Genomic DNA, 27,285 nt, shown 5'->3' with positions numbered 1-27,285 from the left:
AACAGTATTAGACTTATATAGTACATCTGGTTTCTTTTTGACTGAGTATTTTATCATAAACATTTTCCTGTGTTGTCTCAGAAAACAGTATTTTTATGACCACAAATTTCCTTAGTGTAAGCATCTAGAATTTAACTGTTTACTGAACCTTTAATGTTATTCCACCTCCTTCCCACTTTTCACCTTGTAAGTGGGTATTACATTAACATTATTATGCAATAATCTCTTCCAGTGTTTCGATTTCTGTAGAAGAGACTCTTTGAGCTATTACTGAATCAAAAAAAGCTAACATTAAAAAGATTTAGTAAAAAGTGCCAAATTGCCTTCAAGAATGAATAATTTAGACTCCTTCCAACAGAACAATAAGAATGGAAATTTAATTGTTTTCATCTTGGACCATACTTTGGCAAAATAAATCCAACAAAGGAGTTGGGAAAATGTAACTTTAGGAAAATTCCAAATCTTGGAAATCTTTATTATGTTTGTCTAAATTTTTAGGTTCTGCTTCTAATAATATCATTTGCTTCTTTGTCTAGATTTTCTATGCAGTTCATGCCTTTCAAGCACGGAGTGACCATGAACTTAGCCTTCAGGAATACCAAAGAGTCCATATACTTAGATTTTGTGACCTAAGTGGTAATAAAGAGTGGTGGTTAGCTGAAGTTCAAGGACAGAAAGGCTATGTTCCAGCTAACTACCTTGGGAAGATGACTTATGCTTAAGAAAATAAGCCTTTGACTTTCATTTTCTGGCAAGTTGTTTGTTGATTGACTACCTCATAAAACTGCCATTACAAAATGTTGGCCTAGAAATCAAGAAACCTCCAAACTATTAATATAAGAACTGACACCATTTCAGATTTTAAGGAAGACTGTGCTTCCAAACAAGATTATTTTAAAATGTACTATAAGGAATGCATGTTGAAGGAAACACTAAACACACAGGACGGCAAAACACAGCCAAAGCTCCAACTATCAACTCCTTAAAAGTGATCTTTGAAAGGGTAAATGTATTCTTTATCATCATGAAAGGCTGGATCTAAGGATAAAGGTTTTTCAATTTACTGTATTTTTCTGTATTATGTATTTTGCCTTAAATGTTTTTGTTTTTGTATTTTTCTCTTTTGAACATGCATGCATGTATATACCTACACACATATACCATAACATTACAGGGTTTACACACATATATATGTACTATGTGGTACAGATTATACATATATATGCATGAACCAGAGAGTGTACTAAAAAGACATAAGAACAGAAATCAATTACTTAATTAACAGTCAACTAGAAGCCTGATGTGGACTCTCTTTAATGGAAGTTTTGAATTTAAAAAAACCCTGAATAACATAATGATAATATCTAACATTTACTGAATGCATATCAAATGCCAGACATTATTATAAATGCTTTATATGTGATAAATTATTTGATACTCAAAACATTATGAGGAAACTATAGCCTAAATAGATGAAATAATTTATTTAGTCCAAGTTACATTGCTAGTAAGTGGTAGGGCTGAAATTCAAACCTAGATCTAGTTATAGAGGTCCATACCCCTAAACATTACGTGGTATATATTTACTATCAGCAAAGAACATGGTGGTAAAAATAATCAACACTGATGAGGACCATTTTCCTCTAGGTCCATATTTAAGTATTGAGAAATTTTTCAAAATCAAGGGCTATTGGAACTTCCATGATTAGCTTAGAGAATAGGAAGTAGCTACGTTTATTATTTTTATTTTTTGCTTAAACATTGTTGAAAGTGAAATTGTTTAAAAACTATCCTACATGATCACTAATGATACTTTAATGAGAAAAAATTTTTGGATCACTCAATCATATAGATGATGAATGAGGAATGTGTGTTCCATGTTCTGAGCCAAGATGTAAATATTTTTAGTTGCTGATTTGTACTTAGACAAGGCAGGCATTGAGGATAGCACTTGCTGTAACACAATGTCCTGGGACACTGAACTTTCATTTAGGAATAGCTCAGAACTGTCCTCTAAGATTTCAGGCATATTTTGTCCCAAGACATTTTGTTGAACTAAAGATGTTTCTTTGGAATAGAAAAAAAGATTAAATTTGACTAAGTGGTTTCTTTTAAAAACCAAACTAAGGTAGATTTTCATTGTCCACATAAAATTTGTTAATATATTAAATTTTACAATTTTAAAGTTAAAATTACTCTCAAAGATTTGATCTCAATAATACATATTGTTACATCTATTACTGAGGAATACAAAAAAATGAAGAATGCCATTTTTCAGAGAGCTGTTGCCTTTTAACACACACAGGACATGTACATCCATAGAAATTCATGAGAAGACATTACATGACAGAAAAATTTATATTTTATGATAGTTTCTAAAATTCTTAAACAAGGTTTATCAGGTTCTATTTATAAGTTGTTTCTGCAAAAAACTTTGTTTGTTTTGAGTTGGGTACCAAAAGATTGGATGTATAGCAACTTTTTGTCTTTTAAAGGGTCCTTTGTATTCAGTAGTGAAATGTCTCCAGTTTGCTTAGGGTAAAGCAAAAGGAAATCCAAACTTGTAACTTGTGGCAACCATGAATATACCAACAACTAGTGGGGAATTTTTATAAAATTTAAATTAGCTGTGACCTAAATACTCCTCCCTGACATGAAGAATTATATAAATAACACATATCTGGGTTTATGGCTGAAATAAGTGACTAGAAGTTCTCTCTACCTGTGTAGTCCTAAGACTGATGCTTCCTATCTGACCTTAGAAGAAACCACACCACTGAAATCACAGCTGCAGTTAGTAACTGAGCAAGACTTATAGTGAAGCCACCTTCTGCAGGCCCCCCACTATTGTGGCAAATATGCATTACTATCAAGCAATGTTGTTGGTATTTTAAAGATATGACCTACATTTCATATGCTATTTAGGCTTTTAAAAAAAATTATACAATATATACATTTAAAAAGTATATTATTTAAAATCAAGTAGTTGTAATTTTGAAGTCAGGCATTATTGTGTTGGGTCTAAGGGAAATAAAATCCCATATATGTATAAGTCTTCAATAAGTTTAAAAAGACAGACCTGTTGGTGACATCACTGCATTTAAGGAAAGGAATGCTAATGTAATTCTATTCTGTCTTTAAAATTAAATGTTATTATATAGTAGATAATTCTCTGAAATAGGTATTTTTTACTAAGAATGAAGGGGAAATTTTTGTGGCTGTTTCTCTTTATTAAACAAATAAACAGGTATATGTATACACTTTAGTATTTATTTTTAAATACAGATGCCTTAAGCTATATACATAATAAAGTTTAGAAATTATTTTTTAAACTCTAGTAATAAAGAGTCGGACACGACTGAGCGACTTCACCTCACCTCACCTCAATACAAAGTTACCATGGGTGCTTAAATCATGTGAAAGAGTCACAAAGCCACTATGTGAACTTTTCTTATATTTTAGAAAAATATCTGGTCTTAGTATTTATTAATAAAACATTTCTATGAAGGAATAACTGTGCAGAAGAAATGTAATGCACATTGTTAGTCATATAAATGCAGCACTGCATGAACAGTTTTAAGTATTGGTATATTCCATATCTTCCCTAAAATATAACCTGGACTTTTAGAAATAAATGGCTATTAAGTGCCTGTCACTATTTGTGATGACTATTTAGATGATTTACAAACATTTAGTAACATGGAATTAAACACTTCATTTTCCATCAACTTCTTTGACTTTTGTTAATTGTAAAACCCTCTCAAAGTTACTATAAATAGAGGAAATCTTTATATCCTAAGATGGCAAAACCACTTTATTTAGATCCTATTTGTCAAAACTATATGGCTTTTTAAGGTACTCAGTACACGGTTCAATACTTGAATACACTGAGAAACCTCACAACATTTAAGCTAAATTAAGACATGTACATTTACATTATAGTGATGAGGAAGGAATTCAATTTCACTGACCGGAAGGACACCAGATTTTATATGCTTTATAGAGATATCCTACTATTCACAGAATGCTACTAATTTTAAAGTCTATTTTTTTCAATTACCTCTCATATATATACTAAATAGTATATATATAAAGTTAGTCATTAAATTCTCTGTGACCTACAAAATCATTCCAATATAAGAATATTTACTCCAGGAATTCAAGCTGCATCTGTGAGCCAATAACTGTGCTCACAATATTACACTCTAGATACAGACAAAACTTGCTTTAATTTCTCAGGAAGATAAGTCACATTTTTAGTATATGCCAGAACAAGATGTTCTTGTTCAAAAATCTTGTGAATGTATTCTTAGTAAATTAAATACAGCTTCTCTTGAAGAAATAATATTACAGCATGTAAACATATGGCTTTCTCTACTTCCTTATAATTTTTATAATTATTGTGCCAGATGTATTTCTGTAAAATGATGTATTTCCTATACAACCTATGGTCACCATAGTTTATAATCTGTTACTAATAAACAGTACTACCACATCCTTGTTAAGAGTCAGAATCACCTAACCTTTGAATATTAGAGGCCTTCCATTTTATCTCATTCTCTACCATTTATGTTTTATAGAGGAGGAAGCTAAGATCACATAGCTAACACATGGAGAGAATGGGATTCAAAAACAGGTCTTCTGACTTTAAGCCAGTGTCCTTTTAGAGTTTTAAGTCACTAAAATCTCTGATTAAATCTTAACAGAAAAGCACAATATGCAAAACAGAAAAGTGATACTGGCTAAATTTCTGCTAAAACGGGATTTGAACTTACAATCCTAAAAGCTTGCTTTTTGGCTCACCTACATATCTGTCTATTCTTTCACTGAGCTAAGAGCTGCAGTGGGAACACCATGATGTGCAAGACACACAAAATCCCTGCCCGCACACAACTTAATATTCTGTGGCAAAAACAAATGACACATAACAAAATAAAACAAAGGATAAATACTCTTAATATAAAGCTGGCTACATTCATCACATGCTCAGTTATAAAGTTCACTTAATGATATGGAAAAATCAAGGTCTAAGAGCTACTTGGGGTAAACTCTAATGCCAAATATACCTCTATGAAATACCAAACTTAGTTATACACTACTAGATGTATGTATCCTACACACGTCAAGATTCTAAATATATATTTATACACACATACAATCTATAAAAGAACCATGCTCAGTAAGTTAAATTACTTCCTAAACAAGTTTTCCAAAGTCCTGTCTGAAATACTATAGAAAGTAAAATGCTTTTTTTCTTTTTTTTTTTTTAAATGCTTTTTTTCAACTCTGTCCAGCAGATGTTTTTGACTATGATTGGATAAAATTTTGTAATCACTGGTAATATTACCAATGTGCAACTGTTTGCATTACTGCTTTAATTTCTTGTAGGTACTGAGGTTATATTAGCTATTACAGTTGTTGAACTGAGCTTGTATCCTATCATTTTATCCAGTTTAGTCCAAGATGACCCTGAACTATATAAACAAATGATGATGAATATACATATATTTTTTGGTCTTTGACACTAAAGGGGACTTGGAGTTGATGCCAAATTGATATTTAATCAACAGAACACTGAGTTTCTCAAAACAAAGACATATGCAGGCAGATTTTAAGCATGTAAAGAGATGTTTACTGTACTTTGTAAGTAAGAATTATTTCAAATTTGAGTTGTAACTTACCATGAATTCAGTGCTGCTATTTAACAAAGCAGTTTAAAACGTCTTTCCTTAAAAAAGGCCAAGCTTACTTAAAAATGTTTTAACTTCACAGAAAGCATTTACCAATATATTTTAGAACAATAATGTGAGGAAAATATAGGAATTATGGCAAGAGTTTGAGTTCAGAAGTTTATAGTTTTAGTAGCATACCTCAAAGCTGAAGAAACAGGCTGCTCAAGTTTAGTGAATGTAGGAATTTGCTGGATGTCTAGTTTCTGAATGAAATGAGGTATTCATGAAGTATAGAATGACTGCTACATTTTGCTGTGAACAATGAACTATTTCTCTGATCCAGAAAGCCTTATGTCTTCTGTTAGAATAAGGTAACAACTGAAATCCCTCACAATTTCTGAGAGAAAAGTGAGAAAAGCATTGCACTGAAAGGGCATGGGGTTCACCATCGATTGGAAGAGATAAATGCCTAAATAACTGATATGAGGTGATAAGATAAAAGCATAACACAAGAACGTGAAAAATTACTTTTGAAAAGAAGAAGTTGAAATATTTGGGGGGAGAAGGAGAATCAATTGAAATGAGCCTGGGACTGACACTGAACATTCAGACTATCGTGGGCGAGGAGTGGGAAACTTTATTATCGGGCCATCCTTGTCTTCTTGTAAGGCACCTATTCAGCAAGATCAGTTATTGGGACGTTGTTAGAAGATGCTTTTTTTTTTTTTTTTAAAATCTGCAGATGCACCAGTCTTCTGGGATTTCAGAAGTTTTTATTAAGAATTAGTCATTCTAATCAGTTTTCACACACTATGAAAACTGTCAAAATAAAGATGTTAAAACAGATTTAAGATAAACATTTCTAAGTTTCACTAAATACTATTTAGCATTTTAAGGTAAGAAATAGTAGAAATTTCATTATGAAGATTTTTATTAAATTATAGTATATTACAGATTATATCGTCATAAGATTTTAATCTTTAGGGTAGTATGATATAAAAACCTACTTGGCCACATTACTTCTTGAGTTTCTTTTGGGCAGCCTTCTTCTTGACCATTTGTAATCGCTTCATGGCATTGAGTTGTGATTCTTGTGAAGTTGGACCTTTAAGGGATGCCGATGGAGAGGTGCTCGATTCAGAAGTGGTTTTGTTAGTGGTACTTCCACTAGGCCCTGATGTCCCACTATTTCCATTCCCACTGAGTTGGCTGCTGCTTCCTGGAACCAAACTACTTGGACTGGGAAGACCTACTTTGCTAACATTGTCACAACTAACTGAGCGACTAAGGCCAGTTTTGCCTAGAGTGAGAGGTGGAGGTGGTTTCAATGGTACAGTGGGTGAAGTGCTGTTATTGGAACCTATTTTGGAACCTATTCCCCCTTTGGATGTTGTTGCCAGACCAGTCAAACCCACGGGCTTCTGGTTAGCAGAAGAGGTAGCAGGTTTCCCGCTATTGTTTTGGGCTGCTGAACTCAATTTTGCTGTTGATGGACCAGCAGAAGTGGTTTTCGCTGCAAAAGCTGCCCATCCAATTAGGCCACTAGTTGCTGAAGAGGAAACATTGGTGCTAGAAGAATTTCCTGAAACAACCGTGGATGCCTAAAAAATATAAGATAAATATTAGAGGAAAGTATAATTAATACCTAATATTCTTAAATACATAAGAAGATTAATGGTTAAGACTTTTTATAAAACTAATGATCTTGGAAATTTAAATCATCAAAATTAAGTTCTGATAAACTGATATGACAAAGCACATAGAAGAAAACCTATCCATAGCTAACGGTGCTACCATTTCCAAAGCAGGAGTTATGGTATGTCATATTCTTATTCTAATCATTTCAGAAAAAAATTTCCTTTTTGAGGACTGCTTCTAGATTCAGCCACAAGCCACATCAGAAAATCAGATTTAATGCTTTAAGTTGTTTTTCATGCAAAAAGGTTATTATTTAGCTGTAAAACTTCTAATTCTTTAGACCTACTCCAAATGACTTGTGGATCAATTCAAAAACAGAATCCACTCTTAATGGACAAAAATTCTTATGCCCAGGATACTTAGATGTCTGAGATGAGATTCTGAACCTATTTAAAAGAAAAATTCCCCCTAAATTTTGAGCAAATACTTGCATATATACAAGTATACTGCATTAACTACATGAAATTGTACAACGGGTGATATACTAAAAACATTTCATAACTTTATTTTCCCAATTTGTCCATGTTTCCACTGAAACTATCACAAAGAGGTCCCTGTTTCAATATAAAGGATTTTTTATAAACTGCCTCAATAAGCTGTATAGTGACATTTTGGGTATGCCTGACTCATTCCCAGATTTATTCCTTAAAGGTGTAACACATATTACATTTCTCTAAGTAACTTCCTTGGACAGTCAAAAGCTAACAGAGTACCAATGTCACTACATAAATACTGTTCTTTTTCATACAAAACAATATTTTTCACATTAACATTTAGGGGAAAATGCACTTTGTTCAAATTGATTGTGAAATGAATTTTTCTATCTTATTTTCATGGGTCACGAAAGTGTTAAATATGTAAAAGATAAAAATCTTACAAATAGTATCTTACTTAATATGCTAGTTATCATGCTTAGAATACACCCAATTATATTTTAGAACTGAACTCCGAATGAATTGATAAAAACGTTTTTAATTCTTACAAAGTAGTCTTCAATGTTGTCTGCACGAAACATTATAAACCAATGAGAAGAATACTGAAAATAGAGTGCTCTGAGGTCTTTAGAAGAGGAAGGTCCAGATTATTTTTCACATACTGTGAAAAGTGATAGGATTTTTTACAGTTACATCATATAATGACTATCTCATAAGGTTATGCAAAGAAGATAAACTTTACATAAACTGCAAATTCCTAGAGAAATGCATATATTTAATGAGAAAAATTTAGTCAAGGTAGCAAAGGACACAGGTATAGTAAACTTAATTTTCAATTATAAAAGATGTTATTTTTTCCTTTTCTTTCTAATAAATATAAAACTGCCTGCCATTTGACTAAATGATCTTTCAACAAACTTTACAAAAGTAAAGTAATCAAAAAGACCCAAAACTTATGAAGTACAAAGCAAGTTCCGTGTATATGACATTTTATTTTAATGGTTTGCTGTTACTGGTATTGCTTTTCAATTTATTGAATTTCATACTAAACATTTATTCTATTTTATCATAAAAATATCAAACCTCTTAATCAGAACAAACATGACAGCCAAAGCCTTAATTTATTTGCTGCAAAATAATTTCATATTGAGTTTCCTAAAAATAAGCCTTGGTAGTAATAGGTTGGAGAAGGCGATGGTACCCCACTCCAGTACTCTTGCCTGGAAAATCCCATGGATAGAGGAGCCTGGTAGGCTGTAGTCCATGGGGTCGCAAAGAGTTGGACACGACTGAGCGACTTCACTTTCACTTTTCACTTTCATGCATTGGACAAGGAAATGGCAACCCACTCCAGTGTTCTTGCCTGGAGAATCCCAGGGACAGGGGAGCCTGGTGGGCTGCCGTCTATGGGGTCGCACAGAGTTGGACACGACTAAAGCAACTTAGCAGCAGCAGTAATAGGTTAGTATAAAAATCTATCTGAAAATAATTTAAGTATAGAATATAGCAACTCTAATTATTTTCAATAAATCATTCTTACTTCTACTCTAGCTCACCAAGTCTCTATGTGACAATAAGGGCTATCCCTTGGATATCAACTCTTCCTTGGTGGTGGTGAAGTTGCTCAGTCGTGTCCGACTCTTTGCAACCCCGTGGACTGTAGCCTACCAGGCTCCTCCATCCATGGAATTTTCTAGGCAAGAGAACTGGAGTAGGTTGCCATTTCCTTCTCCAGAGGATCTTCCCTACCCAGGGATTGAACCCAGGTCTCCCACATTGCAGGCAGACGCTTTACCCTCTGAGCTACCAGTAAATTAAATTAAAAATGATCTGCAAATAAAATTATCAGTACCTTTCTCAAGAGTACTTTATATTTATATTGATCTTCACTGCCTATAGCCAATTGAACAAGGCAGTATCTTTAGAATTTTCTGGGAGTAACCTTTGAGAATCTGGAGCTAACATTTTTTTCTTCCATCTTTAGTATTCTGCTTAAAATTAGAATGTGTAACTCAATAAAAGCATTCCTTTTGTTATAAAATTAGATTAGAAAAATATTGTATCCTATGATATCAAAATGCCAGGATAATAATAATAATGTAGCACGATGTCAAGGAGGAAGACCAAGGAATGAGAATGGTGATACTCTCGCTAGATAATCCAGCCCCTTAGTATAAGAGAGTGCCACTTCATGGGAAAATTCACGATAATAGAAAAATATGAGAGAGCAAGAAAACTTCAATAGCCAATGAGTAGGGGGAAGAAAGCTCCCAAGTGATGGGAGGAGCAAAACTACTGCTACTGAGGATGAAGGCATTTAGAATTGAAACCAAATTCCTGACTGCAGAAGATTGGCTGACTACATAGGAATGATAAAGAAGGTTATCTCAGAATGCTCACAAATAGTTCCTAACCACGGTAAAAAGAGAAACAGCAGAGTTCAAGATAATTGCATAAATGTTCTCTTTCCACTTAATGTAAACAGTTTGTTGTTGTTTAGTCATTAAGTCATGTCCAACTCCCTTGTGACCCCATGGCCACAGCCTGCAAGGCTCCTCTGTCCATGGGATTTCCCAGGTAAGAATACTGGACTGGGCTGCCATTTCTTCAGGGGATCTTCCAGACCCAGGGATGGAACACATGTCTCTTCACTGGCAGGCGGATTCTTTACCGCTGAGCGACCAGGGAAGCCAGCGTCAATAGTAATACAGTCTTAATTTCCAACATATGGCCATTTGGTCTACAAAGTTCCTGATTAATTTTTTCAAGTAACTATTACTAAGTCAACTAAATTTAAATCCAATCTTAGATAAAAATAGAATGTACTATACCTTGACTTCTGATCTCTTAAACGCTAGAAAAGTTGTCTCTGGTTTGAGTTTAGTTTCTGGTTTCTTAACCAACGGATCTTTAACAGCTGGAGCTACAGAAACAACTGTGGGGGCTGGTTTCTGTGGTGGTTTCTGAGTTTTCTGAGCCTGCAAAAATCAGTGTTAACATTACATTAGCTACAAAATCTTAGTTAAATGTACAAAAAGACAATAAAACCTACCACAGGACTTCTCAATGAACTGTAATACAGATAAACATTTAACATTAAAAAATATAACATTGTGATGACATGGAAAATATAAACTCTTGGACAAATTATTTTATCATATCAATTAATGACTTTATAGATTTTATTAGTTTCTAAGCAGTAAAGATAACGTGAGTTTTAAAAATCATGCAGGGGGGAGGGAAAGATGGCAGAGGAATAGGACGGGAAGATCACTTTCTCCCTCACAAATTCCTCAAAAGAACATTTCAATGCCGAGCAAACTCCACAAAACAACTTCTGTAGGCTGGCAGAGGACATCAGGCAACCAGAAAAGCAGACCATTGTCTTCAAAAACAGGTAGGAAAAAATATAAAAGACGAGAAAGGAGACAAAGGAGGTGGGGAGGGAGCTCCGTCCCGGGAAGGGAATTTGAAGAAGAGAGGTTTCCAAACACCAGGAAACACTCTCCCTGCCGAGTCTGTGGCGAGCCTTGGAAACACAGAGGGCAACATAACAGGAAGGAAAAATAGATAAATAATTAAAACCAAGAGATTACAAGCCCACCAGTAACTCCCCCAGTGGAAAAGCAGCACAGACGCCTGCATCCGCCACTGGGAAATGGGGGCAGGGCAGGGACACTCGGGAGGCGCGGGCTGCAGTGCTTTGTAAGAATCGGGCAGGAACGCCCCACGCGGAACCAGAACGATCTAACTTGGGCTAGCAAACCAGACTGTGGGATAGCTACCACGCGAAAAGCTCGAACATAAGACACCACCAGGACCGAGCACAGAACAAAGGACGGAACGGAAAAAGCCGGCTGCAGACCATCCCCCGCCGGGGACAGGCAGCCAGAGCCGTAAGGACTGGAAAGGGGCAATTGCAGACCCGGAGAGACTTTACGTACCTAACTGCAAGCAGGCTCCTTTGCTAAGACTTCTGGGGGTGCTGGACAGTCACAATCTGCCTCACGGGGTGCGCCAGCAGTCCACCCAGAAAGCTGAGCAGCAGCGGCAGAAAAGGTGACAAGCCGCGGCGATCGTGCTCGCCAAACTCCTGAGCTACTCAGACCTGGGAAGGGCACAAAGCGCAGTCCCAGCCGCATTTGTGCCTCTGAGGGCTGCCTGAGCGCCGAACCTGAGCGGCTTGGACCGGGGAAGTGCACGCAGCCTAGGGCCGGCCCCAGACGGTTCCCAGCTGAGCATCGTAGAGCCGGAGCGGTTTGTGCGCCACGAGAAGGGACAGGTCAAGCGGGGCTGAGACACTGTGTGCACACGACAGTGCTATTTGTTTGCAGCATCCCCCCTCCCCACAGCGAGACTGAACTAGTGAGCCTAAAAAACCAGCAAACAGAAGAAGTTAAACAGAGGGAACCACCTTGGAAGTGAGCCAACACGGCCCATAACATCAGAGAAGAGCCAGAAATATTTTTAATATTTTTAAAATCATTCCTTTTTTTTTTGCTTTTTTCTTTTTTTTCCTAGCTTTTTTTAAAATTTTTAAGTCCTCTATTTCTCCTCTAATTTTTATTTCTATAACCTAGTATTACTATTTTTTTAAAAAAAGACTTTTTTTTTTTTTAAAGGCAAACACCATATATACTCTTTGGATGGTTGTTGGTGTTTTGTTTTTTTTTTTGTTTGTTTGTTTTTTAATAATTCTTTTTTTTTTCTTTCTTCCTTTTTCCTTCTGCTTTTCTTTAATATTGTATCTTTGAAAATCCAACCTCTACTCCAGATTTTTAATCTTTGCTCTTAGGTTTTTGTTGTCAATTTTGTACATTTAAAAACCCAAACTTCACTACCCAAGTTTACCTGAGAGCGAGATTACTGGCTTGACCACTCTCTCCTCCTCTGGCCTCTCCTTTTTCTCCACCAGGTGGCCTCTGTCTCTTTTCCCCCCCATCTCTTCTCTATCCAACTCTGTGAATCTCTGTGTGTTCCAGACAGTGGAGAACACCTAAGGAACTGGTTACTGGCAGGATTTGTCTCTCTCCTACTCATTCCTCTCTCTTATCCTCCTGGTCACCTCTGTCTACTTCCTCCCTCTCCTCTTCCCCGTATAACTCTGTAAATACCTCTGAGCGGTTCAGACTATAGAGCGCACATAAGGAAGTGACTACTGGCTAGCTTGCTCTCTCCTCTCTTGATCTCACCGCATCTCATTCCAGTTACCTCTAACTACCCCCTCCATCTTCTCTTCTCCTTGTAACTCAGTGAACCTCTCTGAGTGTCCCTCAATGTGGAGAAACTTGTCATCTTTAACCTAGATGTTTTATCATCGGTGCTGTATAGATGGAGAAGTCTAGAGGCTACTGTAAAAATAAAACTGAAAACCAGAAGCAGGAAGCTTAAATCCAAAGCCTGAAAACATTAGAGAACTCTTGAATTCAGGGAACATTAAGCAATAGGAGCTCATCAAATGCCTTCATACCTACACCGAAACCAAGCTCCACCCAAGGGCCAACAAGTTCCAAAACAAGACATACCACGCAAATTCTCCAGCAACACAGGAACACTCCCCTGAGCCTCAATATACAGGCAGCTCAAAATTATCCCAAAACCTTTGATGTCTCATAACCCATTACGGGTCACTCCACTGCACTCCAGAGAGAAGAAACCCAGCTCCACCCACCAAAACTCCAACACAAGCCTCCCTAACCAGGAAACCTTGACAAGCCACTGATAGAACCCCACCCAAAGTGAGGAAGCTCCATAATAAAGAGAACTCCACAAATTACCAGAATATAAAAAGGCCACCCCAAACGCAGCAATATAACCAAGATGAAGAGACAGAGGAATACTCAGCAGGTAAAGGAACAGGAGAGTTGCCCACCAAACCAAACCAAAGAGGAAGAAGTAGGGAATCTACCGGAGAAGGAATTCCGAATATTGACAGTGAAAATGATCCAAAATCTTGAAATCAAAATGGAAACACAGATAAATAGCCTAGAGACAAGGATTGAGAAGATGCAAGAAAGGTTTAACAAGGACCTAGAAGAAATAAAAAAGAGTCAAAATATAATGAATAACGCAATAAATGAGATCAGAAACACTCTGGAGGCAACAAATAGTAGAATAACGGAGGCAGAGGATAGGATTAGTGAAATAGAAGATAGAATGGTAGAAATAAATGAATCAGAGAGGAAACAAGAAAAACGAATTAAAAGAAACGAGGACAATCTCAGAGACCTCCAGGACAATATGAAACGCTCCAACATTCGAATTATAGGAGTCCCAGAAGAAGAAGACAGAAAGAAAGATCATGAGAAAATCCTTGAGGAGATAATAGTTGAAAACTTCCCTAAAATGGGGAAGGAAATAATCACCCAAGTCCAAGAAACACAGAGAGTTCCAAATAGGATAAACCCAAGGCGAAACACCCCAAGACACATATTAATCAAATTAACAAAGATCAAACACAAAGAACAAATATTAAAAGCAGCAAGGGAAAAACAACAAATAACACACAAGGGGATTCCCATAAGGATAACAGCTGCTCTTTCAATAGAAACTCTTCAGGCCAGGAGGGAATGGCAAGACACACTTAAAGTGATGAAAGACAATAACCTACAGCCCAGATTACTGTACCCAGCAAGGATCTCATTCAAATACGAAGGAGAAATCAAAAGCTTTACAGACAAGCAAAAGATGAAAGAATTCAGCACCACAAAACCAGCTCTCCAACAAATTCTAAAGGATATCCTCTAGACAGGAAACACGAAAAGGGTGTATAAACCCGAACCCAAAACAATAAAGTAAATGGTAACGGGATCATACTTATCAATAATTACCTTAAACGTAAATGGGTTGAACGCCCCAACCAAAAGACAAAGACTGGCCGAATGGATACAAAAACAAGACCCCTCTATATGCTGCTTACAAGAGACCCACCTCAAAACAAGGGACACATACAGACTGAAAGTGAAGGGCTGGAAAAAGATATACCACGCAAATAGAGACCAAAAGAAAGCAGGAGTGGCAATACTCATATCCGATAAAATAGACTTTAAAACAAAGGTTGTGAAAAGAGACAAAGAAGGCCACTACATAATGATCAAAGGAACAATCCAAGAAGAAGATATAACAATTATAAATATATATGCACCCAATATAGGAGCACCGCAATATGTAAGACAAATGCTAACAAGTATGAAAGGGGAAATCAACAATAACACAATAATAGTGGGAGACTTTAATACCCCACTCACACCTATGGACAGATCAGCTAAACAGAAAATTAACAAAGAAACGCAAACTTTAGATCAGTTAGACCTAATTGATATCTATAGGACATTTCACCCCAAAACAATGAATTTCACCTTTTTTTCAAGTGCTCATGGAACCTTCTCCAGGATAGATCACATCCTGGGCCATAAATCTAAACTTGATAAATTCAAAAAACTTGAAATCATTCCAAGCATCTTTTCTGACCATAATGCATTAAGATTAGATCTCAATTACAGGAGAAAAACTATTAAAAATTCCAACATATGGAGGATGAACAACACACTTCTGAATAACCAACAAATCACAGAAGAAATAAAAAAAGAAATCAAAATATGCATAGAAACGAATGAAAATGAAAACACAACAACCCAAAACCTGTGGGACACTATAAAAGCAGTGCTAAGAGGAAAGTTCATAGCAATACAGGCATACCTCAAGAAACAAGAAAAAAGTCAAATAAATAACCTAACTCTACAACTAAAGCAACTAGAAAAGGAAGAGTTGGAGAACCCCAGAGTTAGTAGAAGGAAAGAAATCTTAAAAATTAGGGCAGAAATAAATGCAAAAGAAACAAAAGAGACCATAGCAAAAATCAACAAAGCCAAAAGCTGGTTCTTTGAAAGGATAAATAAAATTGACAAACCATTAGCCAGACTCATCAAGAAGCAAAGAGAGAAAAATCAAATCAATAAAATTAGAAATGAAAAGGGAGAGATCACAACAGACAACACAGAAATACAAAGTATCATAAGAGACTACTATCAGCAGTTGTATGCCAATAAAATGGACAACGTGGAAGAAATGGACAAATTCTTAGAAAAGTACAATTTTCCAAAACTGAACCAGGAAGAAACAGAAAATCTTAACAGACCCATCACAAGCATGGAAATTGAAACTGTAATCAGAAATCTTCCAGCAAACAAAAGCCCAGGTCCAGACGGCTTCACAGCTGAACTCTACCAAAAATTTCGAGAAGAGCTAACACCTATCCTCCTCAAACTCTTCCAGAAAATTGCAGAGGAAGGGAAACTTCCAAACTCATTCTATGAGGCCACCATCACCCTAATATCAAAACCGGACAAAGATGTCACAAAAAAAGAAAACTACAGGCCAATATCACTGATGAACATAGATGCAAAAATCCTTAACAAAATTCTAGCAATCAGAATCCAACAACACATTAAAAAGATCATACACCATGACCAAGTGGGCTTTATCCCAGGGATGCAAGGATTCTTCAATATCGGCAAATCAATCAATGTAATTCACCACATTAACAAATTGAAAAATAAAAACCATATGATTATCTCAATAGATGCAGAGAAGGCCTTTGACAAAATTCAACATCCATTTATGATAAAAACTCTCCAGAAAGCAGGAATAGAAGGAACATACCTCAACATAATAAAAGCTATCTATGACAAACCCACAGCAAACATTATCCTCAATGGTGAAAAATTGAAAGCATTTCCCCTAAAGTCAGGAACAAGACAAGGGTGTCCACTTTCACCGCTACTATTCAACATAGTTCTGGAAATTTTGGCCACAGCAATCAGAGCAGAAAAAGAAATAAAAGGAATCCAAATTGGAAAAGAAGAAGGAAAACTCTCACTGTTTGCAGATGACATGATCCTCTACATGGAAAACCCTAAAGATTCCACCAGAAAATTACTAGAGCTAATCAATGAATATAGTAAAGTTGCAGGATATAAAATCAACACACAGAAATCCCTTGCATTCCTATACACGAATAATGAGAAAGTAGAAAAAGAAATTAAGGAAACAATTCCATTCACCATTGCAACGAAAAGAATAAAATACTTAGGAATATATCTACCTAAAGAAACTAAAGACCTATATATAGAAAACTATAAAACACTGATGAAAGAAATCAAAGAGGACACTAATAGATGGAGAAATATACCATGTTCATGGATCGGAAGAATCAATATAGTGAAAATGAGTATACTACCCAAAGCAATTTACAAATTCAATGCAATCCCTATCAAGCTATCAGCCACATTTTTCACAGAACTAAAACAAATAATTTCAAGATTTGTATGGAAATACAAAAAACCTTGAATAGCCAAAGCAATCTTGAGAAAGAAGAATGGAACTGGAGGAATCAACTTGCCTGACTTCAGGCCCTACTACAAAGCCACAGTCATCAAGACAGTATGGTACTGGCACAAAGACAGACATGTAGATCAATGGAACAAAATAGAAAGCCCAGAGATAAATCCACACACATATGGACACCTTATCTTTGACAAAGGAGGCAAGAATATACAATGGAGTAAAGACAATCTCTTTAACAAGTGGTGCTTGGAAAACTGGTCAACCACTTGTAAAAGAATGAAACTAGATCACTTCCTAACACCGCACACAAAAATAAACTCAAAATGGATTAAAGATCTAAATGTAAGATCAGAAACTATAAAACTCCTAGAGGAGAACATAAGCAAAACACTCTCAGAAGACATAAATCACAGCAGGATCCTCTATGATCCACCTCCCAGAGTAATGGAAATAAAAGCGAAAATAAACAAATGGGATCTAATTAAAATTAAAAGCTTCTGCACAACAAAGGAAAATATAAGCAAGGTGAAAAGACAGCCTTCTGAATGGGAGAAAATAATAGCAAATGAAGCAACTGACAAACAACTAATCTCAAAAATATACAAGCAACTTATGCAGCTCAATTCCAGAAAAATAAACGACCCAATCAAAAAATGGGCCAAAGAACTAAATAGACATTTCTCCAAAGAAGACATACGGATGGCTAACAAACACATGAAAAGATGCTCAACATCACTCATTATTAGAGAAATGCAAATCAAAACCACAATGAGGTACCATTTCACGCCAGTCAGAATGGCTGCGATCCAAAAATCTGCAAGCAATAAATGCTGGAGAGGGTGTGGAGAAAAGGGAACCCTCCTACACTGTTGGTGGGAATGCAAACTAGTACAGCCACTATGGAGAACAGTGTGGAGATTCCTTAAAAAATTGCAAATAGAACTACCTTATGACCCAGCAATCCCACTGCTGGGCATACACACCGAGGAAACCAGAATGGAAAGAGACACATGTACCCCAATGTTCATCGCAGCACTGTTTATAATAGCCAGGACATGGAAACAACCTAGATGTCCATCAGCAGATGAATGGATAAGAAAGCTGTGGTACATATACACAATGGAGTATTACTCAGCCGTAAAAAAGAATTCATTTGAATCAGTTCTGATGAGATGGATGAAACTGGAGCCGATTATACAGAGTGAAGTAAGCCAGAAAGAAAAACACCAATACAGTATACTAACACATATATATGGAATTTAGGAAGATGGCAATGACGACCCTGTATGCAAGACAGGGAAAGAGACACAGATGTGTATAACGGACTTTTGGACTCAGAGGGAGAGGGAGAGGGTGGGATGATTTGGGAGAATGACATTCTAACATGTATACTATCATGTAAGAACTGAATCGCCAGTCTATGTCTGACGCAGGATGCAGCATGCTTGGGGCTGGTGCTTGGGGATGACCCAGAGAGATGTTATGGGGAGGGAGGTGGGAGGGGGGTTCATGTTTGGGAACGCATGTAAGAATTAAAGATTTTAAAATTTAAAAAATAAAAAACTAAAAAAAAATAAAAAAAAATCATGCAGCCTGGAGTTAATTAAATATTTTAATAAAACAGTCCAAAATCATTAAAAAGAAAAAAACATCAGCATTTTCAGTTTTATTTTGACCAACAATTGATCTTTTTCCTTTACATTAGGTACTTTACTAAATTCTCTTGTACATGAATCATTTTTCAGTTTATTCTTTAATGTTTTCCAGCTAGATAATATTAACTATATAAACGGAATAGTGCAGTGTTCGAGAGGACAGCTTTTGGAATCAAACAGAACTAAAAGCCCAGCTCAACTACTTCCCTATCTGTGTTACCTCAGGTAAAATATATAAATTTCCAGAAGTCTCATTTTTCATCTGCAAAATGTGGATAAAATCTTCTGTTCTAAAGGTGGTTATGAGAATGCACTGTGATTATGTAAGAGTTTACACAGTGTTTGGTACATGTTAAGTGCAGATAATAACAGTTACTACTCATTCATCATCATTATTTACAAATGGTAAGAAAACAAAGTTTTCTTACTGAATCCAGAAGAACCCTTCTCTACTAGGTAAGTAATGATGCTCCCAGCCACCCTACTGTTTTTGACAATCCTAATAAGGTCACGTAAGACTATACCAAAAACTTTATTAATGATGTGTTGTTCCCATTTCTGGAAATTTGAATGTAGCTGTTTTATCTTTGTTTAGACTTTCTTCTGCTATGGTTTGCTATATACTATATTTTCACCCTTAAGTCTCAGTTCATCCCATTTTTTATATTACATATTTTCCACATGAAAGTATACCTACTTTCAGACATCACTTATGAAGCAACACTCAGATCAAGAATATTATAAAGAATGCTGGAAGATATCTATGGTAAGATATCTCTTACTACCAAGAAAGATTATCTTATCTTGTACTGCAAACCATGTTATGAAAATGTAGCCTTCAGAGTATCAGGAGTACATGGTATTCTAATCTTACACTTTCCTCCACCCACATCAGTAGATGAGGTTAGACTCTGAAGACCGACCCAACTTATATGTTTTAGTAGATGAAGATTCATTACTATGAAGCTCAGAAAGAACCTCTGCCCAGGAGACTATGCTTGGATCTTCTGCTTCCTGGCTATTTCACCTACCCATCTTAGAACCTAAGAGATACTCAAAACCCTCTGCTCTTTGCTGGTAGTACTAGTTTAGGGAACTAGGATATTATCTCTGATTCAGTATTGCTCAACAAAGGCACTCTAATTTTTTAATTGGGTGACTGACTCACATAGTGTAGAATGTATGAAATTCACCACTCAAGGCAATATGGCCAGTATGGTAACAATCAAAAATACCACATACTTCTGTTACTGCTGAGTAGGAATGTGTTACCACCTCAGACTGAGAACCATTGCAGTAAGTCATGAGTGCTGGGGCAAATCCCATTGCCTGGTAGAAAGAAAACTACCGAACTAAAGAATAACTCTGGACCCTGCCACGCACTCTCACACCATGCTTATCTGTCTTCCCATCTTCCTGTACTGCAGAACCTGCCATAGTTGCATAAATTAGTGTAAGGGGAAAGAGGATATAAGATGCTTTTTAAGGTATCTTTGAGATACCTTGGAGCAATAACCAATGCACACATGAGAACCTCACTGAAAGCTATTCAGTTTAGCATCCCTTCCATTTCCAAACCCCTTTCTCTCACTAAAGCTTGTTGTTTACTGGATCCCGATCTTCAGGTTTACTTCAGATCACACCTTTTGGTACTTCTCCAGGTCCACTCTTGGTGCACTTAATCACGCTCTGACATTAGTCATTCAGCACTTGACTCTTAAGACATACAGACTGAACTTACTGACTGCTGATTTCTGGCCCAAATCTATATATCCTCTATTAATAAAATGAAACAACAGAATGTGGAATGTGTCCAGTCCTGAGCTCTGCTCTGGTGCTCTGTGAGTGAATGAGACTTGCTCTTAATACAAATTAATTAGGCATTTAATTTGCAAAGTTGATAAAGAATAAAATGTATCAGGATGAGGAGAAGCGGAGAAACAGGACATGTGGGACATGAAAGTTCACCACATACTCGGAATGAACCATTGGGTCTCGTGTGGCCACAGTATGTGGTATTTATGGTGAAGTGGTGGGAAGAGAAGGATACAAAGGTAGAGCTGGGTCAAAAAGAGAAGGCCCACAATCCGCCCGAACAAGGATAACTTCATTATGTAGGTAATTGAGAGCCACTGGGCACACTTAAACAGATAAAGTTAGGTAATTATCGTAGAAGAATATTCTAATTGTAGTGTATAAAGTGGACTGAAGGGAATCAAGGAGCTAATGCAACAGCAAGAAATGAGCGATTTGTGGAACAGGGTAGTAAAAGTGAAATGAGCAGAGCTGTGAAATACATATGAGTTAGAATTAACAAGTTTGGTAAACAAAGGGATGTGGACGTAAGAGAGGCATCAAGGATAATATTATCAGTTCCGGCAAATGAGGAAAAACTGAGTGGAGAAGAAAACAATTTTAATTTAAAAAATACTGCACTTGAAGTAACTGTAGGATATCTGGTCATCTGCCAAAATTCACTTCAGAAAGAGGATAAGAACTATAAATATAGATTTGGTATGAGTTAACTCGCAAAATAAAAGGGAGAAAAAACTTAGGAGAGAACAGTACTTACTTTATTAAGAGACTTAAAATAATAATAAATTTTGAAACTATGTTAAAGAAAGATCACTATCACAAGTTATTTATTTTGACTGGCAATTCTTAGTGACTACTTGCGCCAAAGTGCTGGAACGTACTATTCTGCTCACCCATAATTACTTGGGTTGAAGTCCTGGAGGGTAGTTTAAGTAACAAACTAAGTAAAAATCAGACAGAGCAGAAAAAATACTGTACCATGTCACAGAAATTTCTTGTTACAAAGTATAAATACTACTGAAATTTTACTACTTTTCATAGGAATAAAAACATAATCTATTTCTGATTTTTTAGTGATTAAAATTTCATTTTATTTAACTAAGTACTTCTGACTTTAAAAAGATATATTTGGTCAGAAAAATTTATGTAGAAATTCACTTGGTTAACAATGTTAGAACTCTTCTATCAAAAGTCCTTAATCTTCTGGAGAAAGCTATAATTCAAAAAAAATACAGGCACTCCTATATTTACAGCAGCACCATTTACAATAACCAAGACATGGAAGCAACCTACATGTCCATCAGCAAAGGAATGGATCAGTCCATGGAATTCTCCAGGCCAGAATACTTGAGTGGGTAGCTGTTCCCTTCCCTGCTAGCTACCAGGGAAGTCCCAAAGTTATAGTATACACATATACAATGGACTATAGTCAGCCATAAAAAAGAACAAAATAATGCCATTTGCAGCAATGTGGATCGACCTAGAGATTATCATATAAGAGAAGCAAGTCAGACACAGAAAGACAAGTAGCATATGATATCACTTATATGTGGGATCTAAAATATGACACAAATGACGTTATTTATAAAACAGAAACAGACTCATAAAGAATAGACTTGTGATTGCCAAAGGGGTGGGAGGGGTGAGGTAAGGATGGATTGGAAATTTGGACTTAGCAGACAAAAATTATTATGTATAGGATGGATAAACAGCAAGGTCCTATTGTATAGCACAGGGGACTATATTCAATATACAGAATCACTTTGCTGTACATCAGCAACTAACATTATAAATCAACTGTACTTCAGTAAAAAAAAAAAAAAGAAAAAAAAAGAGTCCCTAATCAAAGGTAGGGGAATGTGGATGGGGGAAGTAAACAAGACCCTGAAGTAAATAACAGCTTGATTTCTTTAAAAGGAAAATGATAACATTCATCCATCTACTTTTTAAATGAATAAAAGTTAGAAAACAAATCTAATATAACAGATGAAAATGTTTCAGTATGACATTAAAGGCAGTTATGTTTGTGAGCAGTAAACTGGGAAAGTACTTGAGAGAATAGGCTAAATGGTCACTTGAAGACAATGAGAAGGAAAGACAAGGAATAAAGAGAGAAACGCAGAAGGAATGACAGAGATGGCTCTGCACACAGCTTGTAAGTTTGGTGGTTTGCGCTCACTCAGGAATAGACATTTCCAATATTTCCTTACCAGACTCATCAAAGACTAAGGCTTCGTATCTCACGACTTCCCATAGTGCTTTGTAGTATTTTTAAATGTGCACAAATACACGGACACACCAGTAGGAAATAGTCCTAATTTGTGGGGCTCCAATTTTGTTCATTTATACTAGAATAAGCTAAAAGCTGAGCAGAGAAAAATACATATATATGGTCTGGTCCACTTAGGCACAGACACATAAACCACACATTTATACTATATAAACAAACATTAAAATAATCAGCTTATAAGATTTTTTTCAATAGCATAAATGTTCGGATTTTTATCTTCAACAACCACATATTAACAAAAAAATGGACAGAGATTGTTTAAAATAGAGAAAAATAATTCCTACCATTCTTTTCATTTGTCTGGTACACCGGGCACAGTACCACACAAGGCGAGGGTCATTCACTTCCTTGTCTGTCACCTGGGGCTTATGGCAATCTTGGTGGTAGAGATTATGGCATTCCTGACATTCTACTAATTGGTTACCGGATGCCACTGTCATTTGCCTAAGAAAATATATCATTAGATATGACACTTATTTGAATGCAACAATATAAAGCCACTCTAGGGTTCTTCTGGTGAAGTTTGATATCTTAAAGATATATCAGAAAAGCCAAACTGCAAACTAACAAATTCCAACGTGTAGCCTGCACAAACAATTCATTTCTTTTAAAGGTTATGCTCAACCAGTAAGAAATATATAAGGTGACTTAGACTAAACTTGGCTATATTCTTCTTAGCATTTTCCATTGTAATTTTTTTTTCCCCAAAAGGTAGTAGACCTTGGCTCATCCTCCAACAGTCTCATAACATCTTCTTTGTACCTCTATTAAATTCCTTTATATTTTTTGCCTACATATTGTTCTATCTTCTTCATTAATACATGAGTTGCCTAAAGGTAGAAAATGAACCTAATTATCTACAGTGCCTAGCACATTATTGCACAGACATGGGGTGCTCCATAAATAAATATCTTAATCAACAAAATAGAATGTATTAATAAGTGTATCAAAAAGGTAAAAACTGCAACAGCAACAGCCTCAGACTATCGTAACAAATCTTCTTATGGAGGATTACAATGACTAGTTTTTTCCCCCTTATTACTTTACCATTTATTTCTTTACATGAAAATGATAACCCTTACAATAGATTAAGGTTGAAATAAATGAATATATGTTAAAGCAATGAAGCTCTAACAAAATAATCCTATTCAGAAGTACATTAACTGATGCTCTATAATGTTCACAAAATTTTAGAGCTATGTATTCAGTCCCAGTGCATCAGAATTTAATATTTTCATGAAGCAAATAGCAGGAAAGGTGACAATCTCTTCTACTGTGCTAGGCAATGAAAGTCATTAACAACTAAAGACAGAGACCCTGGTATAAAAGAATTTAAAATCTAATTATTCTGATATTTAAGATGAATCTTCTACTAAGCAGAATTATCTATTTTTATAATTATGCATCCATGTTTCAAAACAATACTCAGAATAACCTACATGATCCATTAATTTTATTTTCCTTATTCTTAGGAAAAGATTTAATGCTATTTTAGAAAATGGTATATAACCGTTTACTTTATAAATTCTATGAACACTTCAGGAAAAAAAAAAGCAATATAGTCTTCTTAAAAAGAAAGGTAGAAATAATTTATTCTGCTAAACAGTGCCTCACTAAAAATTAAAGCAATAAGTGTTTTTACTCTAGAAGCCAAGAATGCAGAAAATGTTATTACCACATAACTGATTATAAAGATGCCTATTAGTAATATAAATTCTTGACAATTTATTAGACATTAAATTGCCACATGGGCAGTTTATCTCCTATCCACCTCCAAATAATGAAAACAGAATTTAAAAAACACCCAACAATTGGTCTATTATTTTTCTTTTTTAAATTGTTTGTTCTTGCCATATTTGTGGCAAGGTACAACTTACCTACAAACAACACAGGCCAATCCCATCTCCATGGCAAAATCATCAGCGCTGGTCTCCTCAAAGCTGGAAAGGTCAGCCATGGCTAAATCCTTGCTGGTTTGGACAGTGATGGGAGAGGACCGTGTCTCTGGTTTCTCCAATCTAGGTTTCTTCGGGACATCAACTCCTTCACTGATGTCTGATTTCATCTATAAAAAGCACCCAATCAAAAAGCAACACATTAAAATAAACTTTAAATCATTGAGAGATGTACAAGATAGTGTGCAATGACCAAGTCCACTCCACAGATACCTTCACATAGGGACAGAAGCACACACTAAAGACCTGCAGAGATGTATAAGAAATTCATACTCAGTTTGTTAAAAGGATCCAACAAGGTAAAAAGAAACAAATCACAACAGTTCAGCATGCATCTGTATTTCTCTTTGTCCTCTCTTATTCATTAAAGAATCACGGAAGTTCAATGGATTTACTTACACTGCCCTCCTACCCCCACTGGCTGCTCTGAATTGAGAAGCCACAGCACTAATAAGGATATTTTTAAGGTTATTTTAAAATATTTTAAATTATGAACTAATGATATTTTATATTGAAAAGAAATGAATAATGACCTTCCACCAGTAACTCAGGCTTAACACATTGCCATATTTGTTTCAAAGCAAATTCTGGCTCCTTTCTTTAAAATATAGAGAGAATAATATAAAATAGGTTATAAAGAGCCAGTACTTAGAAAAAGTATGGAAACACAACCCCTTGAGGGCAGGTATTACTAAAGTTAAAAAAAAATTTTTTTTTACTAAGTTCTTAAATCCTAATAATTAACTATATGCAGAAATCATTCACAGTAGACAATACAAGAGTTTTCTGTAACCCTGTTAAAGCACATGCTTTTCTGTAAATTTCATGTCTATTGGTTTACATCTTTATTCTTTCCTTGACAACATTTTTTTTTCTCAACAACTGTTCCATCTAGAATATCTGAGTTACAGATTAAAGTTTACACATGTCTTCTAGGGCTCAAATATTTGTTGACAATGATTTCAATAAATGGTTCTAAAATGTTTCTAAATTTTAATTTTAAAAAATCCATAATAACAAAAATATATTTACTAAGTGATTATTATATACTTTTACCAATTATTATACACAAAAAGTAAGCATAAAACAACTGATTGACTGATTTACTAGAGTAAAGCAAAATCTTACTTTATCAGCAGGTCTCTTTTCACCTTCCTTTTTTACCTTCTCAGTTGTGAGGACCTTGCCATTATTATTGCCAGAAGGAAGACTAGATGATGTTTTGGGCTCTTGCTTAACAGAAACAGTTTTTGTGCTTGAAATTTTGGGTGGCTCCACATCCTGTATATGAAATTAAAAGATACCTATAAAGAAATATTCAGACTAGTATATTATTAAAAACAAAACCAGATCACAAATCTAAATTATCAGTTAAAAATTAAGACATCATATGTGCCAACATATTTTGTCTTTTTCTTCAATAAGTTTCACTATAAGGTTTCACATTTGTGAACCATCACTACAATTAATATAATGAACATATTCATCATCTTGCCAAGTTTTTTGTTGCCCTCTATAATCACTCTGAGAGGCAGACATCCTAGAAAACTAAGCCACCCATTCTCAGGTAACCACTGATCCATCTTCTCTAACTGTATAGGTTGCATTTCCTAGAAATTTTCATAAGTTGAATCATGCAGGATATATTCTTTTTTTTCTGGCTGTTTTCACTCAGTATATTTATTTTGAGATTCATGAATGTCACTGAGTGTAACAAAAGTTCCCTCCTTTTGTTGCTGAATAGTACTCCATTAAACAAATATACCATGATTTGTTTATTCATTTACCTACTGCTGGACTACTGGGTTGATTCCAGTTTGAGGCTATTACAAATAAGGATGTTATGAACATTCACGTACAAATCCTTACATGGACACATACTTTAATTTCTCTAGAATAAATGTCTAGGAGTGGGATGTCTGGATTGTACGGTAGGTTTATGCTTAACTTTTTAAGAAACTGCCAAACCATGTTCCAAAGTGGTATACTATTTCATATTTTCATCAGGAGTACCTGTGAGTCCCAGTTCCTATCTTCAAATCCTATCTTCAAATCCTCACCAATACTTGGTATGGCTAATCTTTTTAATTTTAGACATTTAATAGATATGTAAGGCATATCATTGTAGATTTAATTTACATTTCTCTAATGGCTAAAATGTAAGGGCAGGAGACGTTTTAGTTGCAACCAACTTCTCAGGTACTTTAACAAATGCACTTCTTTCTGTTTTAGACTCTCAAAATACTGCTTCTTGGGGCTTCCCTGGTGGTCCATTGATTATGAATCCACCTGCCAATGCAGGGTACATGGGTTCAATCCCTGGTCCGGAAGACCCCATATGCCAGGGAGCAACTAAGCCTTTGCGCCACAACCACTGAGCCCGCACTCTAGAGCCCATGAACTGCAACTACTGAGCCCAGG

General features: G+C 35.6%; 2 protein-coding genes across 2 annotated transcripts in view; one reads left to right on the top strand and one right to left on the bottom strand.

The window, feature by feature from the left end:
* ARHGEF38 (Rho guanine nucleotide exchange factor 38) overlaps nt 1–2,258 on the top strand; it is a 148,125-nt gene extending 145,867 nt beyond the window's left edge. The window contains exon 14 of the mRNA XM_070292438.1: nt 537–2,258. Within this exon, the coding sequence (XP_070148539.1) occupies nt 537–722 (186 nt within the window). The 3' untranslated portion in view covers nt 723–2,258. The remainder of the gene's footprint in view (nt 1–536) is intronic.
* Nucleotides 2,259–6,428: 4,170 nt separating this feature from the next.
* The window catches only part of INTS12 (integrator complex subunit 12), a 31,975-nt gene continuing 11,118 nt past the window's right edge, over nt 6,429–27,285 (bottom strand). Inside the window, exons 3-7 of the mRNA XM_069593564.1 lie at nt 25,993–26,145; nt 24,787–24,974; nt 23,194–23,353; nt 10,636–10,782; nt 6,429–7,273 (exon numbers count right to left, since the gene is read on the bottom strand). Of these exons, the coding sequence (XP_069449665.1) occupies nt 6,689–7,273; nt 10,636–10,782; nt 23,194–23,353; nt 24,787–24,974; nt 25,993–26,145 (1,233 nt within the window). The 3' untranslated portion in view covers nt 6,429–6,688. The remainder of the gene's footprint in view (nt 7,274–10,635; nt 10,783–23,193; nt 23,354–24,786; nt 24,975–25,992; nt 26,146–27,285) is intronic.

This window comes from Ovis canadensis, chromosome 6 (assembly GCF_042477335.2).
Source record: "Ovis canadensis isolate MfBH-ARS-UI-01 breed Bighorn chromosome 6, ARS-UI_OviCan_v2, whole genome shotgun sequence".
Lineage (NCBI taxonomy): Eukaryota > Metazoa > Chordata > Mammalia > Artiodactyla > Bovidae > Ovis > Ovis canadensis.
The sequence above is the reverse complement of the archived record's forward strand: the minus strand, read 5'-3'. Positions and strand labels throughout refer to the sequence as shown.